General features: G+C 48.0%; 1 protein-coding gene across 1 annotated transcript in view; it reads left to right on the top strand.

Annotated features, from left to right (window-relative positions):
- The first annotated feature begins 3,569 nt into the window (after window positions 1-3,569).
- ITGA8 (integrin subunit alpha 8) overlaps window positions 3,570-19,304 on the top strand; it is an 86,657-nt gene continuing 70,922 nt past the window's right edge. The window contains exons 1-5 of the mRNA XM_054161053.1: window positions 3,570-3,796; window positions 4,048-4,172; window positions 15,580-15,680; window positions 16,631-16,754; window positions 19,022-19,083. Of these exons, the coding sequence (XP_054017028.1) occupies window positions 3,591-3,796; window positions 4,048-4,172; window positions 15,580-15,680; window positions 16,631-16,754; window positions 19,022-19,083 (618 nt within the window). The 5' untranslated portion in view covers window positions 3,570-3,590. The remainder of the gene's footprint in view (window positions 3,797-4,047; window positions 4,173-15,579; window positions 15,681-16,630; window positions 16,755-19,021; window positions 19,084-19,304) is intronic.

The raw sequence follows: 19,304 nt of genomic DNA, 5'->3' as shown, positions 1-19,304 counted from the left end.
CACTACTTTTGTAGTTATTGGGGCTGTGAAACAATTGCATCGAATTGGAAAACAAGGGGAGATCCTTACATTAATGTCACGTGGGGACCTCCGGGTTGCCAACCACCTAGACATGATTATGCAGGGGGAACTAATTCCTGTGGAGGAAGAAATACATGCTGGCGATTAGAAATTAAAGTCAAGAACTTGGATGATTTTTCCTGGGGCGTTGGAAGGACTTGGGGCATACGATATTGGGAACCAGGTACAGATAGAGGCAGTATTTTTAGGATAATTAGGAAACCTATGCCACATGATATTTCTACGGTAATTGGCCCAAATAGAGCAATGGAGCCATTTAGTGGTAAAAGACAGGGTGCGGATATGGCTTTAACTAGTGTCACAAATCAGAATTTAGATACGTCTGTAACACCAGAAATGACGACGGGTCCTGTGGTTTTGCAGGACCCTAATACTATGTCCCAGTTTTCTGAGAATTCCTTGTGGAATATCATGCGAGCAGCTTATTTAGCATTAAATAATACACAGCCGGCTCTAACGAATGAATGTTGGTTATGTTATAGCATAAGACCTCCTTATTATGAAGCCATAGGACACCCACATAAGGTCCAGTGGAAAAATGGAACTAATCCGGCTGAATGTCCCTGGAATAAAAATAGTACACAGGGCCTGACAATTCAACATGTTACAGGTCACGGGAAATGCGTTGGCAAGGTACCGGGTCGCTTTAAACATCTCTGTAATAGTACTATTTTAAAGGATAAGATTGAAGAAAAGAAAAACAAATCAGTGGATTGGTTAATCCCCACTAAAGGAGCAAAGTGGTTATGTTCTGATGTTGGTTTAACACCTTGTATATCTTTAAAAGTATTCGATCCAACCCAATTCTGTGTTCAAGTAATAATAGTTCCACGACTTACGTACCACACGGATGAGGAGGTACTGTTCCGTATGGAAAATGGCTTGCAAAGACAAAAAAGGGAGCCAATTACAGTTATCACGTTGGCAACTTTGTTGACTGCTGGAGGGGTAGGAGCAGGTACAGGCATAGCTTCCATAGTGAAGAGCGAGGAAATCCAAACTTTACAAAGGGCGGTGGATGAAGATTTGGATAGAATTGAACAAGCAACCTCTGTAAAATCTTTATCTGAGGTCGTTTTACAAAATCACAGAGGGCTGGATCTGACATTTTTAAAGGATGGTGGGCTATGTGTTGCTCTTAATGAAGAATGTTGCTCCTTCGTTGATCATACTGGAATGGTCAAAAATTCGATGGCAGAATTGCAGAAACGGTTGGAAAAACGAAAGAGGGACCGGGAAATGGGGAAGACTTGGTATGAAGGTTGGTTTAATATGTCCCCTTGGCTTACTACATTACTTTCTGCTATAGCAGGACCTTTAATCTTGTTGCTCTTAGCCTTTTTGTTTGGCCCTTGTATATTGCGATGCTTGACAAATTTTATAGAGAAGCGCTTTGAAGCTACTAAACTGTTAATTTTGGCCGCACCGAGGAATGAATATAGAGACGATGTACAACCCCCATCTATTAACCTTGAGGATTATAAGAATGGGACAAACATTTAAAGGTTCAAAAGAAAAAGGGGGGATTGTTATAGAAAATGTTTGTCCATTGTTTTATTATACAATAGAGTTAGCAATCTGTGTTAGCATAGGATGTATTGTGGTCACGACCTGTAACCAATAGTAGGAGTAGAAGCCAAAGTAAACCCTTACATGTCAATGTATTGTGCAAGAGGATGTTGAAAGGGGGTGCTGTGCAACGCACGGTAGAAGTCTGCCAAACAACTCCTTATCTAGAATAGTTTGACAAAGACTAATGAGAAGATCCTGAGGAAGACTACTAACTTCAGCCTCAGAGACCACTAGAAGGCAGAAGAAGACCCCTTAGCAACACCTTGGACATGTGCCTTGAGGAGTCTTCTAAGACTCGAATATGGAAGTAAAAGGAAGATATAAGGACTGTTGAAACCGCTCTGTCTTGCGGCAGTTGGAGGAACGGTGATTCCCCTGTCGCCCAGCGCTGTCTTACCCTGCTCTGTTTTGTTGATTATTAAATTCATATTTGTTAACTTCAAAGGCTAGTTGGGTCCTTTATAACATGTTCAATTGGAATCGCCTCAGGAGTAGTTTGTACCCACTACCCTCTCCAAAAGAGAGTCTCCAACTTCTGCACAGCCGTCCTGTAGCAACTGGAACATGGTGATAAGGTCTCCCCTCAGCCTTCTTTCCTCAAGGCCGAACAAACTCGGTTCTCTCAGCGTTTCCTCATATGGCAGCTTCCTAATCCTTGGATCACCTTTGTGTTCATTCTCTGGACCCTCTTCAGCCACTTCTTATACAGCAGGAACCAAACCTGGACACAGTATTCCAGGGGGGCCCTGACAATCCCTGTCTGGGACAACTTTGCTTCTGCTGGCGCTGCCCTTGTTGATGCTGCCCCAGCATCCTGTTGCCTTTCCTTGCTGCTGCAGCACACTGGTCACCCCTGTTGAACTCATCCACCAGGAGCCAAGCTCCCTTTCCACGCAGCTGCTTCCCAGCCTGTGCTGCACTGCTGGGTTGTGTTTTCCCAGGAAGGTCAGGAGAAGGCCAGCCCACCCTGGTGATGCTCCTTTTGTGCTCTCTGAACGGAAAACATTGTTAGAGCCTTCACCTTCTCAGTGCCTGAGCACCCATCTCTGCTGGAATGGGATGCCAGGGACCACGCTGTAAGGTCCCAGCCCAGCATGCTTATAAACGGTTTCTCTGTTCTTCTGATTCTTCTCTGGCATTGTTTTAGACACATCTGTATTACAAATCCTGAAAAACAATCCGTTTTCTTCTTCCTAGCTGAGCTGACTAAATAGAAAATACAATGTTTTCTCCTTTTCTTCCTGCCTTTGTTGGACAGAAAAAACCAAGAATGCTGTCCCCTCCAGACTTGGGGGGGATGTTCCCTTTAGCTTTGCAGGGAAAGGAGCATTTCAGGCAGGCATTTTTTCTGTGTTAACGGGAACAGTCGGAGCACTTTCCCCCCCCTCCCGGTGTTGCTCCCTGTGCCAAGGGATGAGAGTCGCTTCGGTCCCCGCGGCCACAAGTACCCCCAGCGCTTTAGTCCCGTCCTCTCTCAGACAACGCCGGAGGCGTCGTGCGACGCTTGGTCGAAGAGCAAGCACCTCCGCCGACAGCGGTGGGACCGCTTCTGCTTCAGTGAGGCGGCCCCACACGATCTCCACCAGCCCTCGCCCTGCCCAGCGAGGCCGTCGAAGAAGCCGGTGGCGCGGGGTCCCTGGGGCTCAAGAGGCTGCCCAGAGCAGGAGCGGCAGAACCACCAAGCTCCCGAGCTCCTCGGTCCGCTCGCAAAAGGGCCAATTGCCGCTGGTGACGAATGGGGGCCGGCAGGGGGCGCCCAAAGTGCGGTGTCGCCGCGGGAAGCGAGGGACTGAGCCTCGCCGCTGCCCCCCGCCCCGCTGCCCCCCTCCCCGCCGTCCCCCGCCCCGCCACCCCCGCCCGGCGGCAGCCGGCCCGCCCCAGCACCGCGCCGCTGCGCTCTGCCCTGCCAGCGGCAGCCGGCCGCGGAGGGGGCGAGGATGCCGCGCATCAGGAGCGGGCGCGGGGCTGGATACGTCCGCCGCCGGAGGCGGCCGTCGCCGCTGCTGCTCCTCCTGTCAGCGCTGCTTGGGGCGCCGGCGCTGGTAGCTTTCAACTTGGACGAGGAGAAGCTGACGGTGTACAGCGGCCCCCCGGGCAGCTACTTCGGGTACTCGGTGGACTTCTACATCCCCGACGCCAGCACGTGAGTGCCGCTGCCGGGCGGGAAGGGCGGGCCGTGGGGCGGTGGGGTTTGAGTCCGGGCCGTGCCGAGCGAGCGGGACCGAGAGCCCTCTCCTGCCTGGACAGGGCTGGGGGCGCGGCGGCTGCGGGGGCGGCTTTGGGAAGGGCAGAGGGCGAACGGCGGCGAGAGCTCGTTGAGGTGCCAGTCCCGAGGCCGCCGCCCGCGGGTGCCGATCGCTGCGGTGACGGTGCGGGTGACGGTGCGTTCCGCAGGGTCAGTGTCCTGGTGGGAGCCCCCAAAGCCAACACCACGCAGCCAGACATCGTAGAAGGAGGAGCGGTGTACTACTGCGGTTGGCCCGGCGCACAGTGCAGGCAGATACCCTTCGATGGGACCAGTAAGTGAGGCGCTGGATCCGGTGTGCGGCGTGGGCTGTGCGGCTCTGTGTGTCTCCTGCTGAGTGCTGTATGTGCTGTGTGAGTGCTCGCTGCGTGTCCTGTGTGAGTGCTCCCTGTGTGATGCTGAGTACTGTGTGTGCTGTGAGAGTGCTGTGTGAGTGTTGCGTATGTGTGCCGCTGTGTGAGAGCGCTGCGAGTGCTGTGTGAGTGGCGCTGAGCGCTGTGTGTGCTGCTGCATGCTAAGTGCTGTGTGAGTGCTGTGTGAGTCTTGCGTGTGTGTGTGCTGCTCTGTGTGTGAGCTGCCATAGCACCAGTTTCTCGTCGTTTGGTGCAGCTGTGCCCCTCAGAGCCTAGATTCTGCTGCTGGCTTGAGAAGTCCCGCTCCGGAGAGTCCTGTGTGTGTTTGCTTGCAGGGCAGGGTTTAACGGTCCCCAGGGCAGTAACAGGACCATGGTCCTCAGCGTCTCTGTCTGTAGGTCATCTTAACAGGGTTTGGGGTTTGTGTATGCTTTAATGAATGGTGGTTTTGTCAGATCCCTCAGTTGGAAAAGACTTCTATTTTGAGTGCTCAGAAGGCAATCCCCCACCACTCATGTCTCAGACACCTCTCTGGATCCTGGGAATCACAGCCTTGCCCATCTTTGCCGTTGCTTTCAGCAAAGGGTTTTACCTCTGGCCAGACTAATGAAGCACCTCCTGGATACTCATGTAATTATTCTCAGAATGTAAGAATTTTACTTCAGAAAATTGGAAGCTAGATGCAGACTAATTTAGGCACAATGTGGATAGATTGTATCCACTTCCAGAATCCCAAGACAGATGTTTCTGATTTCATTAGAGAGAACACACACTTTAAACAGTTCAGGCTGTTTATGTTTTCTGTTGTCTCTTTACAGGTCTTGCAGACAATTTAAGGCTAAGTGTTTGGCTTTATTTGGGCAGACTTTGACAGTTTAATCATTAAGCAAAAGTTATGATTCTTTAGTATATATTTATTCTTAAACTTTGTGGTTTATTTAACTGTGAACACAATACACTTCATTTTTTTTTCCTGAGAGCACACGTTAAATTAGAAGAGTTTACTTAAATGTAGGAAGTAAGCAGTGCAGTTCTTTACTCCTTCCAGCTCCAGCCACCTACGTGTGCTGCCATTTCCATCTTATTGTCTAGGAACTCTGCTCAGGACAGCTCTCCCATCATGCTGGGCATTCTTTAGAACAGAGTAAGAGGTGGTTTGTATATGTATGTGGCTCCTTGGGGACGTCGTGCTATGTGCAGGATGTGGCTGTGTAGAAATGGGGCTTGGAGCACAAGCCCTATGAGGAGCAGCTGAGGGAGCTGGGGATGCTTAGCCTGGAGAAGAGGAGGCTCAGGGGAGACCTTATTGCTGTCTACAACTACCTGAAGGGAGGTTGTAGACAGGTGAGGTTTGGTCTCTTCTCCCAGGCAACCAGCACCAGAACAAGAGGACACAGTCTCAAGCTGCACCAGGGGAGGTTTAGGCTGGATGTTAGGAAGAAATTCTTCATAGAGAGAGTGATTGCCCATTGGAATGGGCTGCCCAGGGAGGTGGTGGAGTTACCATCACTGGAGATGTTTAGGAAGAGACTGGATGGGGTGTTTGGTGCCATGGCTTAGGTGGTTAGATAGTGTTGGAGGATGGGTTGGACACGATGATCTCTAAGGTCTCTTCTGACCTATTCTATTCCATTCCATTCCATTCCATTCCATTCCATTCCATTCCATTCCATTCCATTCCATTCCATTCCATTCCATTCCATTCCATTCCATTCCATTCTAAATGTGACTGTGTAATTGTATGCATACAGTATTTTTAGTGCATTGTGCCCTGAGTATGGATCTTTAAAGCAAAGCCAGATTAGGAAATACACCTGCATTTTCACCTTGTGATTAGATAGCTGATGTAGCAGAAGCTGAATGTATTATCTAGACAAATTAATTGCAGATTTGAATAGCAAACTTCCAGACCAAATTAAAATCCCATTGCATTTTAAAGGGGCTTCTTGAAAAATCAGTGAAAACCTAGTGATGAAACCTAGGAGGACATCTGGCTTTCCTGTGGCTAAAGAGACTCAGGACAGCTCCATGCTGTGACACAGATGTCCTTTTGCAGATGCTGTGTTTCAGTAAGGCTGATGAGTATAGCAGCAAGGCTTTGGACTGCACCACACACCTGTGTAGCTTGGGATCAAGTTGTGGTTGATTCAGTCTACCTGAGATGGTTGGTTGTGTGCTCTGCACAGATGCCTGGCATGACTACAGTTGGAGTTAGGCCAGAGAGAGCCCACTGTGTGGGTACAAACACACTGCCCTGGGAAAGGGAGTTGCAGGCTCAGCAGTGCCATGGGTAACTGCGTCCAGTTCTGGTGCCAAGGGCACTAAGGATGCTCTGTCACACAGCTCAGTCATTGCCAGCTGCCCTTACAGGCAGGCACCCTGGGAGGGTTTGTATAGCATGTTCCAGCACCCATTCTTCGCTGCCAGTGGCATAAAGACCATCTCCAGTGCACCTTAGGTTACTCTTTTTGCTGAAGTGTGGATCTATAGTTCATGTCATTTTTTTCTGTCTAATGGATGCTACTTACAGGAGCATCTTTTCCCTAAACTGAGCAGTCCAGTGAGCTCTAGCCTGCATGGTACCATTCCAAATACCCTGTTCCACAGCTCCTTTAGAAGGCTTTGGCCACTGAATTCACTAGATATTCCTTACTAAATGTGAGGGGTGATTTCAGTTTATGAGTCTATCTTCTACGGGCACCTTGTGCTCACTATGCCTTCTCCCTACAGCATCACTCATAAATGCTGCTAGTTTCATTTTGTACTTATATTCCCTTTTTTTGTATTTATTCTGATAAGCAGGAACAAAGCCACTCTGGGCTGTCAAAGATCCCACAGGAAACTGGGGACGATACTGGTAGCTGACTCGGGATTTTATCTTCTTTCTCCAGTTCCTTAACCACAAGATTATTCTTTCAAAGCAAAAAACACCCAGTAATTGTTAGAAGACTTGAAATGTAGCTCTAACAGCTTTTCATTTTAAAGGTGAATGCTTCATTCCTCACTGGAGGTTTTGAAAAGTCTTGGAAAGCTTTGGGAATGTTTTCTGAAATGGAAAAACTATAGAGAGGCTGCTGTAGAGCTGGGAGATTTCAGTTTGATGCATATTTGAACAAAGCTTCATTTTCTAAGTAGTTTTTTTCTTGACTCAAGCCAAATAGTGTCATCTCTTTCATCTCTTAGATTCACTGAGCACAATAAAAGAGACAAAACTGCTGAGTAATTGAAAGCAGGGTTAATTAAGAGCAGAAGTAAAAATTGAGTGGAGCTAGAAGGAAAGGGAGAGTATAATGCAACTCTTAGAAGACAGTGTGGCCCAACAAACACACAAGGAATGTACTAAATCAGTGTTTTTCAGCCACAAGAGTTCAATGGAGGACTGCTAAATCTGCTAAATCCTAAAGAATTTGTGACAGGGAAGCAGAGAAGCAGATACAGAAGTGCTCTATCCCAAGTACAGCTCAGAGAAGCTGGCATTCCCACTGCCACATCAATATCCAAGAGATCAGGGAATCCAAGTGGTTGAAAACCACTGGCTTGCGTTGGTTGTGTGCACAAGGGCTTGTGCCTTCTGTTTCTGAGGACACAGAACATTTCAAGAAGGGCTCCTTCATTTGCAAATGCTTTTATGTTATTTATATTAATGCTGTTAATATCTCAGCCCTACTGAATGGGCACAGTGAGGACATGGACAAGTGTGCTGTGGTGGCTTGGACATGGACCGGATGGGGTGGGTCTAAAGGAGGGCCATGAAAACGATCAGCGGGCAGGAGCACCTCTGCTATGAGGACAGGCTGAGGGAGCTGGGGTTGTTCAGCCTGCAGAAGAGAAGGCTTCAGGGACACCTAACAGCAGCCTGCCAGTACCTGTAGGGGGCTACAAGAAGGCTGCAGAGGGACTGCTTGCAAAGGCCTGCAGGGACAGGACGAGGGGCAGTGGTCTGAAATGAGAGCAGAGCAGATTTGGACTGGATGTTAGGAACAAGTTGTGCACGACGAGGGTGCTGGAACACTGCAACAGGTTGCCCAGGGAGGCAGTTGAGGCCCCATCTGTAGAGACATTCAAGGCCGGGATGGAGAAGGCTCTGAGCAAGCTGCTCTACTGAAGGATGTCCCTGCTGAGTGCAGGGGGGTTGGACGGGATGCCCTTTGGAGGTTCCTTCCAATCCAACCCATTATGTGATTCTATGGCTTCAGTCAAACTGCTGGACATTTTTGACTATCATGGTGTTACAGGTGTTAAGTTGCTTTGTCCTAATGTGTGGTTCTCCTGTATTGTACAAATACTGAGATCTTTACTGCAGGAGTGGATGGATGTGCCTTGTTATGGGGCTTTAAAAGTATAGCAAACTAAAAAGGAACAGAATCTCTCTCCACAAGCATTTGAGGCTTGTGAAAATACAATGATGAATGAGAACATGCTCATGAGTCAGGGAGGGGAAGAGAAGGAAGAAGAATGTGCAGAGTTTGTAAAGCATGCATTGCCTTAGACAGAAGGGGCACTTGTCCTGAAAGTGATCTGAGGCAACCAAGTAAGTGATAAGATCCCTTAGTGGAAAACTTGGGCTTGCTGAGGGTAACATTGTGATGGTCAGTGCTGCCATGGGATGGTCTTTGGTCCTGCAGAAGCTCTTTTGTTGAAGAGTTTTGTTTTCCTTTGTGAATAATATGTTTTTATTATTAAAACAATTGAATTTTTAATTTAAAGGAAGTTATTCCATATCCTGTGTGCCATGGAGTCCTGATGGGAGAATAGAAATGCTAAGCCTAACTGGGACTGTGATGTTCTCCAGTGGATCAGGGATGCACCCAATGCCACTGGTGAGGTGCAGCTGACCTCCCTGCACCACACATGCTGTGAGACTCAGGGCTAAACTCTATTCTTTGCTTCACATGAGCTTGAAACAACAAAAGACAAGTCCTCAGGATTCCTGAAGTTCTCTTGCTCTTTTTTTTTCTCAGAAACTAAGATCCCATTGGGGAGCAGACCCTGCCATTGGGAGCTAATGTGCACCCAGTAGGAGCACGCAGGGTGTACTCCATGAAAGCTGCAAAACCACCTCTAAAAAGGTGACTTGTTTCAAAGAGCCGTCAAACACAGGCTGCCTTCCTTACTGCTAGCACTGGTGCTCAAACCAAAACTACCTGGATTCATCTCTGTGCAACCATGCATGCCTTAGGGTGTTCAGGCTGGTCTGAGCACTGTGAGCAGCTGCATGCCTTGTGTTCATCCACAAGTGTGTGTGGGCTAAGCTGCTCTGCTGAGAAGGTGGCTTGCTTAGAGGCAGCAGAGGTGCAGGAGTATCTGTGGCCCATTCCTAAAGGTCATAGTGCCTGACTGTTCTACAGGCAGTGCTCCCAGATGATCACTGAGCTCTCTCAGCTCACCTTCCTGTTCTCCAGAAGCGCTGAGGCAGAGATTTCCAAAGCAACAAAGTGTTTCTCTTGCAAACCAACACAAATAATTGATCCTGTTGATTAAATAGCTTGGTCCTGCCAAGGGACAAGGGTGAAGAGGAGAGAAGGAAGGTGAAATGTTTGCATGCTGTAGGGTTTGGTCCAACCCATCCATATGGAAGTCTTGTAAGCAGGCATTCCCATATGGGTTGGCTGGTGATAGGGCCTCCAGCCAAGCAGGGGCTTTAGCAGGAGCCCTCTGTGTTTCCTGCTGTTGATCCAGCAGTAACTCTGCAGTCCCGTGTTTGCAACTCTTTAAAGCCTCTTGAATCTAGGCACTGGAGCCAGGATTAAGGAAAGAAGCTGAAAGGACTGTCCCTGAGAGCACCACTGCTGCATTAACCTGTTCCATGGTAGCAGGGAACTGAGGTAAAGAATCATGGAAGGGCTTTTAGTGTCTCATTAGCCAGCAGATGCATACTGGAGGGCAGGGATTCCTCCTGCTTTGTAAACCTGTCCTATGGCACTGCAGGGTGAGGCTTTGAAAGTCAAGGAGGGAACAGGGGAGCAAGCACTGGCATGATACTAAAGAGCTGAGAGCTCTTTTCTCTGTCAGCAGTTGCACAAAGCTCATTTCTCAGTTTCTGCATTATGAAATGAGGCTTGCAGTGGCCATGCCTGCTTTAGCATTGAGGTGTTCAAGAAACGTGTGGCCATGGCACTTTGGGACATGCTTTAGTGGCCATGGTGGTGTTGGGTTGATGGTTGGGCTTGATGGTCTTAGAGGGCTTTTCCAACCCAAACAATTCTGTGATTCTGTAGTCTTGAGCCCTTGCTCAAGCTGCTCTTTCGTTCAGCTGCCAGGAGAGGTAGCAGCAGAGCAACAGGAGGAAAACTTTCTCCCTCCTGGTGAACTGGGGAACTTCTGAACTGCTCAAAGCATCTTGCAGCCAGAAGCAAACTGAAATGCTCCCTGAAGTGCACTGCTGCGTTTGAAATCTAGTAAAAAGTCAGTAGTTTATATTTCAGAAACTCATGGTGAAGGTCACTTTTAATTGCCATGCTTCACAGGCTGCAACAAGTTCTGGTGTTTTAAATTAGTTCCTAAGGGCAGGATTTTAGATACCAGTTCCCCTGTTTCCAGGACCCACTGAGGTGTTGTCTTTGCTATCAGTTAACTTTACCAGTTGTAGCAAAATAGGTGATATGCTTCTAAACTAGCTGGAGAAAATGTGAGCAGCCTCTGAAGAGGGGAGAGGGCTGTAGATCACTTCTGCCCGAGTGTGCAGCTGATAAAAACCATGAACTAATCTGTCCATCAGTGGAGCTGATTGTAACAGAATCCAGGAGCTGTGTGAGGAAAGGATGGATTGTGGGGTTCAAGGGGTTTAGGTCCGTGAAAAACGCCATAGCTGCAGAGATGGGATGGTTCTAGGGAACATGTGCCATAAATCAGAGTTCGCATCTCAAGAGAAACTGCTGGGGGAGAACTTTGTTGTGCTTTTGGATGTTGACACATTTCAGTCCACTGTGCCAGGAAGACCTTATCTAGAGCCTAGTTCACTTGGAGCATTTTGATTTATAATAGAGTTTCACGGGGTTCTTTTCTAAGTCTCAGCCTTATCTAAAGAAGGCCAAAAATACTCTGAGCTATGTTAGTTCAAGCCCTGAGGTCTCAATTTGTTTTTGATCAGATTGTACTTAAGGAAAAAATCCAATTGAATTTGATGTGTTTTTTTTTTCTCTCTCTTGATTCATGGCATGGAAGTCTAAATAAAGCTCTCTAGATATGATCTATTAAATTAAAATAACTCGTATGGATAGCATCTAAGGCACACCAAACCCCAGGAATTAAAGAGATGTTTGCAACATCAGATAAATCTAAAAATAGAAGCAGCTCTTCTTGTCATGCAAGGGACTTTCATGTCCTTACTGTCACTAAATACTCTGGAGTTCTTTTTTCCCCCAACACTGATGTTGAAGGCAATTTTTTGGCTTGGATCTCTAGTCCAAGCCATAGTCTTTAGCTTGGCATTTGTGCTCTGCCTCTATTGAGGGTTTGTTATCAGGGACTCTGTGAATGTCACTGACTCACCTTTGCTCACTGATGGCTGCCAGGACTGGAACCTTACCTGGAAGAGCTGCAGGTGCATTACACAGCTGGATTTGTGGCTTTGATTATCATAGAATCACAGAATGGTTTGGGTTGGAAGGGACCTCCAAAGGTCATCTAGTCCAACCCCTCTGCAGTGAGCAGGGAAATCCCCGACTGGAGCAGCTTGCCCAGAGCCTTGTCCAGCCTGACCTTGATTATTTCCAGGGATGGGGCCTCAACCACCTCCTTGGGCAACCTGTTGCAGTGTTTCAGCACCCTCATGGTGCAGAACTTACTGCTAACATCCAAAGCATTGTTTTCCTGTGTTAAGTTTGATTAAAATGTTTTATTTGCTTTGGTTGAAGTTATAACAAATGCTGTGTTGCCTTTTGATTTTCAACAGCTGAAGGAACCAGAGTGAGGCATGGTCAGCATTAGCAGAGATGTGTTTCTTATGCAGTCTGATGACTACAACAAATAAATATTTGCAAGAGCAGTTGGTCTGATTCATGCCTGTTGCACAGCTTAGAAATGTGCTGGCTCAGGGACTAAAAGAAGACCAGTCCCCAGAGAAAATGCCAGGCTCAGTGTGAGGTGTGCAGGTGAAGGGTTTGCATTCACACTTGCTCCAGGTTCAGCCTTTAATTCCCAAAGATCAGTCTCTGCACTGCTGTCCTTACACAGCTTTGCATTTTACTGCCTGGATGCAAAATTTTCTGCTTGTTCAGCTACTGCTTTGGGCAGCTAAAGGGCCTTTCCCCTTTGGTAGCTCCATGGTACCTGCAGTCTAAAGACTGGGTGCAGGAACATTGAAACTCATGTTTCATCATATCCAGAGCTGCTTCCGAAGCCAGACTGAAGGGCAGTACTGGTACATAGGAGTCTTGGTTCCTGCAGTAGAAAATTAGATGTTCTTGAGTTGCTGAGATGCAGGTCCAGGATGTCCTTGCACCTAAATTTATACTTGAACCTCTTTCTGCCCTCCATGTACCCCTGGGTGTCTGGGCCTTTGCCTGCAGTAGAGTCTCAGGCGGTACAATGAAGAGTGGCTCCAGGGCTGAGTTTCCAGCCAGCTTTGTGAGTCATCCAGACTGTTGACCATCTGGAACAGCTCCTGGGCTGCCTCTGAAGCAATCCAGCTGGTACTCAGGCACTCCCTGGACTGCTCTGTGGACAGGCTCAGGCGTTGCATGCCCAGCCCAGCTGCTACCTCCTTCACTAGGTCACGTATTGTGATACACGATAGCCTGGACTCCGGCCCAAAAGGGGCCAGGCATTCTCCTCCAGAAGATGGCATGTGAATGCAACCTGAAGTCAAGCCAAGGTTTTGCTGCTCACAGAAATATGTCATCAACATGGACAGTGGGATTGAGGCACCCTCAGCAAGTTTGCCCATGGCACCAAGCTCTGTGGTGTGGTTGGCATGCTGGAGGGAGGAGGTGTCATACAGAGGGACCCAGAGAGACTGGAGGGGTTGGTCAGTGCCAGCCTCAGGAGTTCAACAAGGCCGAGTGCAAGGTCCTGCACCTGGGTTAAGGCAATCCCAAGCTCAAATCCATGTGGGGCTGAGAATGGTTAGGAAGCAGTGCTGAGGAGGACTTGGGGGGTGCAGGGTGAGGGGATGTTCAACATGAGACAGCAACATGAGCTGGCAGCCCAGAAACCAGCCCTGTGCTGGGCTGCATCCAAAGCAGCGTGGGCAGCAGGGGCAGGGAGGGGATTCTGCCCCTCTGCTGAGATCCCAGCTATAGTCCTGTGTCCAGCTCTGGAGGCCCCATCACAAGAAGGATATGGAACTGTTAGAGCAGGTCCAGAGGAGGCTGCAAAGATGTACCAAGAGCTGCTGAGAGAGTTGGGGCTGTTCAGCCCAGAGAAGAGAAGGCTCCAGGAAGACCTTAGATCAGCCTTCCAGGATTTGAAGGGGGCTACAGGAGGGCAGAGTGATGGGACAAGGGGTGATACCTTCAGACTGGAAGAAGCTGGATGGAGATGAGACATGAGGAAACAATTCTTGCCTGTCAGGGTGGTGAGGAACTGGAACAGGTTGTCCAGAGAAGTTGGGGAGGCTCCAAGCTTGAAAGTGTTTAAAGCCAGGTTGGCTGGGGCCTTGAGCAAGCTGCTCTGGTGGGAGGTGTCCCTGCCCATGGCAGGGGGTTCGAACTGGGTGATCTTTAAGATCCTTTCCAACCCAAACCGTTCTAGGATTCTATCATTCTATTTTTTCAAACACTCAGATAACAGAGTTTTGAGGAATGTCCCAAAGCCAGCAATAACAACTTTGTTTTTGTTAAAACTGGGTTGGGATTTATCCAAGCAAAGGAATAGTTTTCATCAGGCTCTAGTCTAAGGCAGTTATCTGTGGCTATCCAGTTGGGTAGAAAAACAAAGAAAATACTTGTAGGCCACGGTTATTCTGAGGTTCTCAGATGTTTGCTTTAGGAGGGAAGAGCTGAGCCCTAGATTGTGTCCTCAGTTTTAAGTGGATAACTAGCTCAGAAGGGGACATTTGCAGTAGCTTCATTCACAGCCTTGACGTCTAATTGATTGAAGTCTGTCAGGGCAGGCTGGTGACAGTCCCCATGTCTTCAGACAAGGAAGCTGCTCAGATAGCTCCATTCTGGTGCTGTTACAAGGGAGCAGCAGCTGCCCCACAGCAATCTGAAATACCCAGGGGTTCTTACTTCCAAGAGGCTCAACTCTCTTTTGTTGAGCCAACTGCATGAGTTTCAAGTCATCACAGTGCAAGGTCCTGCTGCTGGGTTGGGCCAATCCAGCAGGGCAAAAGAGGGGATTGTGCCCCTGGACTCTGCTCTGCTGAGACCCCATCTTGAGTGTAAATCCATAGAATATAAGCTGACAGGTTTTTTATTACATTCCAAGGCAGACAGTCTTTAGTTTTATTTTCACTTAGAGTGAATGAAAAGGATTGATTCCTGTGTTATCCCCCCTGATAGGAACCAGAACCCAAGGCAAGGGCTTACAGATAGAAGGGGGGAAGAAGGGGTCCTGATAGGAACCAGAACCCAAGGTAAGGGGTTGCAGATAGAAGGGGGGGAAGAAGGAGTAATGCCCTGCCTATGTATAAATGGAGAGTTCATTAGGAATGGCTGGTAAGGGAGGAGCAGAGCCCAGGAACATGTGAGGAATCAGTTCACTTCAGAGAAGTGGGGGTGAAAGGAAGGGATGTCTGCTTTTTATTAAAGCCTCAACTGCATTAGAATTGGCCTGAGCCTTTACCCAGCTGGCTTCTCTTATGCTGACATCTGCAAGAGTATATGTAAAGCACCATTAAGAAGCTGTCTCTTGTGACAGTGTGTACACATGTAATTCTGTTAAAAACGAACTCCTTTGCTATCAGTAGTGTTGGCCTTTGAGTAAGCCTGCTGAGCAACGGCATTTGTTTGACAAAAACTAATTATGGAACATCCTTTTTTACATGGGAAGTTTCTACCACAGGTGAGAAGAGTGCTTGAGAGCTTTTCACCTGATTGTTGTAGATTCTTTGTCTGAAATGCCAGGTAAATATTTTTGGTAGGGTTTCTTCTTCCAGTCCTTTCTGCTTGCTTTGTTTTGTTTGTATTTTGCTTGTTTGTTTGTTTGTTTGTTTTGGTTGGTTGTTTATTTCCCCCCCCAAGCTTAAATATAATGACTTTGAATTTTCTCATGTGAATTGAAGCAGGTTTCCACTGCCCAGTGAAAACCTTCAATGGTGCTAGGATGTCCATTTCTTAAGCTGGTGGTAATAATGTACTAATTAGCCTGGTCCCTCATGTGAGTAGTTCTTGGGGTGGTACTTTGTCAAATCAGCTGTCAACATCCTGCTTCCTTCTTTGTCAGACAACAGGAAAGTGAAAGTCAATGGCACCAGGGAGCCTATCGAGTTCAAGACAAATCAGTGGTTTGGGGCAACAGTCAAAGCTCATAAAGAAAAAGTGGTGGTAAGTCCTCTGCATTTGGTATTCATTTGGAGCTGATGTTTGTTTTTCTCAGCTGTCTATCTTTAATAGCTCTCTGTGTGTACGTTGTGGAGACAGCTCTATGATGATGTATGAATGAATTATAAACCAGATGATGTATAGAGCTCAGGAAATGAAAGCAGGCTACAAAGCCAGGTTGAAATGATGAGGACAAGATGATCCCACTGCCATGTGGAGACAGCAGAATGCCAGCTTGCTGTGCAAGGGATTGGTGTTTTTTGTTAAACAGGTAATGGACATCTTTTAGAGATACACAGCAACTGATAGCGATACGTAAGACATTTTTTGTGTTACGGGTGCAGAGCAGCTCTGCAGAAAGAGACTTGGGGGTGTTGGCTGCTGAGCAGCTCCCCATGAGCCAGCAGTGCCCTCATGCAGCCCAGGAGGCAGCTGTGTGCTGAGCTGAATCCAGAGGAGTGTGGCCAGCAAGGCAAGAGAGGGGATTCTGCCCCTGGACTCTGCTCTGCTGAGACCCCACCTCCAATCCTGCCTCTAGTTCTGGTGTCCCCAGCAGAAGATGGGCGTAGAGCTGTTGGAATGAGTCCAGAGGAGGCCACAAAGATGATCCAGGGGAGATTTAAGTTGGATATTAAGAAGAAGTTCTGTGAGGGTGATGAGGCACTGGAAGTTGTGAATGTCTCATCCCTGGAAGCATTTAAGATCAGGATGGATGAGGCCTTGAGCAAGCTGGTCTAGTAGAATGTATCCCTGCCCATGGGAGTTGGAAGTGGATGATCTTTAAGGTCCCTTCCAACCCAAAGCAGTCTATGATTGTATGGTTCTCTTTTGTCACTACATTATGCTCAGTGCCACACAAATGCTACACCACCAATCCTCCTACGCTGCTAACTGCATTTGCCAGATGCTTGAGTGTGTGAAAGGTCCAGGTGACCTTATTTCTGTTCTGATAGGCTTGTGCTCCACTGTATCATTGGAGAACCCTTAAAGACAGCCCTGAGAAGGACCCGGTGGGCACCTGCTATGTAGCAGTTCAGAACTTCAGTGCCTATGCTGAGTATTCACCTTGTCGCAACAGTAAGTGTGGATGGGAGCAGTCTTGCGTTGAGGGAGTTGACACTCAGTGTTTCCAGGCTTCCACTCGTGGTTGAATGGAAATTGGACATTACTGCATTGGGTGTGGGAGTTAAAGAACAATTGACTGTAAATCATATACCTGCAAGTGGATACTTCATTGTGTAATTGAAAGAGGAGGAATTAAGTAAACTGAGCTTGTGCAGTTAGGGTGATGAGATATAATTGATGCTGTTTATATGGCTTGAAAAGGCAGCAGGCAGACCTAGATAAGAAGCAGACAGCATTTTAAACCAATTACTCATGCTCATGTGAGGTATAAATCTCTCATCACAGGATCACCATCTGAAGAACAGGCTCTGCCCAGAAACACACAAGCCTGTCTCTCTGTGCCCACATCACCTCCAACAGCTCATGGAGGAAGGTCATGCCCATCAGCACTGCTGCTCCACAGCCTGCTCTGTGCAGTTCTGTGGCAGCAAGCTCTGCGCTTTGCCTCCTGGGGAAGAGGTTAAAACATTGCCCATGTGTTTAGAACCAAGTGTAGTCTCTTATAAGTGCCACATGTTAGGTTAAATCCACGCTCACCCTGGTTAGCATCCTCTGCCTAGGTTTTGAGGGTGATTGTTAATGTTCTCCTTACCTCAGAGCTCAGATCATTAAAAGCAACATAAAGTACCCAGTGCCTTTGCTGAGCTTTGGGCTGGGCAGGGAGTGGGGCAGTTTCTGCACTCCCAGGTCAGAGAACTCTTCTTGCAGTTCCTTTTTTGAAGGCCATGTTGTAAGACAGCACACAGCATGGGCTTGCCTCCTGCCTCTGCGATGCTGCTCAGTTTCGCTGGGATGGGTGGCTGCTCAGGTTGTACAGGCTAGCCAAGAGCAGAAGTCTGAAGGTAATTCCTTGTGACAACAGAGACCCTTCTGCTGCTGCAGCTGGCATTGGAGCCATGTGCACAGGGGCTGATTTCAGCCACACCTTTTAACTGTTCCTGTGCTGCCAAACATGCTCCTGCCTTTGGGGTCTCAGGGACTAGTTTGCCAGACATGTTACAGGAAAAGTGGACACTAACTTGACATGATGAAAAGGTTTCTCTGGGGTGAAGATCTGAAGACAGAATCAAATCACATAGCTGGGTGTTCCTGGCACCTGACAGATGTGTGATAACCTAGCCCAGTAATACTCTTCATGGTCTACCAGAACATATGCACACTACAGCCAAGTGAGAAGTTTGTATGTGTGTCCACTGCTGCTCTGTGGCTTTCCTTTCCTCACCCTGCAACATGGTCTCTGAGCTGAGTTGTGCTGCCATGTCTTCCTTCTAAAGCCTAGTCCTGGTTCCTGGATGGACAGTCCAGAGAGAAGCTGGATATGTGAGAAATGGAGACCATTTGGGTCTGCTTCACGTGCTTCTGATGTCTCACTGGGGTATTTCCAGAAGCTTATGCCATTTGAAAAGAGATTTCAAGTGGCCATTCCTGCTCTCAGTTTCCCAATCCTGCAGACTCCTAGTGCTCCCAGGAAAGCCCTGAAATGCATGGCAGCAGACTTTGCACAAGTATGTCAGGATGTGGAGGCTGGAAATGAAGCTGGACAGAAGCAGGAAGGCTGTTTGTGCACCCAAAATGGTGCTGCACTTCAGGCCTCACTGAGCAAGCATGGGTCAGGGAAAGGGCTGGCCCTTGTAAGGGCCATGTGCCCCTTTCTCTTGCCACAGCAGAAATAAGCAGTGTGTTGACTGAGCACTGCCCCATGTTGACTCATCCTGTCTCAACATCTTTTGCAAATGCCTTGGTAAACCCTTCTGTGTTTATGGCAGAGCAGACTCTGCTGACTATTCTGGGGTTTCTTCTTGTTTACTTTGTACCTCCAGCCAAATTCAAACTGAATCCCTGATGCTTGTTGCAAGAGTCCTTCTTTGGCCATGAGAGGGGAAGGTCCCAAGTAGCTGGTCCTGTTTTGCAAAATCCTCACAGGGGGCTACATGTTCAGGGTCCTGCAGGAGGCCTTGGTTTGCTCTGTCTCTGAAGAAGAGGAACACATCTTTACACAGCCTTTGGTAGTTCTGCATTTGGAGCCTCACAGCTCCAGGGTGTGTAAGCTGTCTCCCCATGCACTGTGGAATCAGTCCCTGGAGGTGTTTAGGACCAGGCTGGATGAGGCTTTGAGCAGCCTGGTGTAGCAGGAGGTGTCCCTGCCCATGGCAGGTCCCTTCCAACTCAGGCCATTCTCTGACTCTGTGAATAAAATGCTTCTCCCTTCATCATTGCAGGCAATGCAGATCCTGAAGGACAAGGCTTTTGTCAAGCAGGTTTCAGCTTAGATTTTTACAAGGTGAGATTCTGCTTCTGCATTGCTTTGACTAGATGTAATTCTGTGTTGCCCCCTAATATTCAAGCACTCTCTCACTGATGAAGTGTTTATCCCCTGTGCTGTTGCTTGTGGAAAGTGTGGTGAAGTTGTTGCATGTTCTTTCCCCCTTTACAAGCTTCAAACTTTTTGGGTTTGATAATAAGAGAAATCCTGCAGTCAGCACTTTTTATCTCTTTGCAGGA

Source organism: Dryobates pubescens, chromosome 4 (genome assembly GCF_014839835.1).
Source record: "Dryobates pubescens isolate bDryPub1 chromosome 4, bDryPub1.pri, whole genome shotgun sequence".
In the NCBI taxonomy this organism is placed as follows: Eukaryota; Metazoa; Chordata; class Aves; order Piciformes; family Picidae; genus Dryobates; species Dryobates pubescens.
Note: the sequence above shows the minus strand (reverse complement) of the source record. Positions and strands in the feature narration are given on the sequence as shown.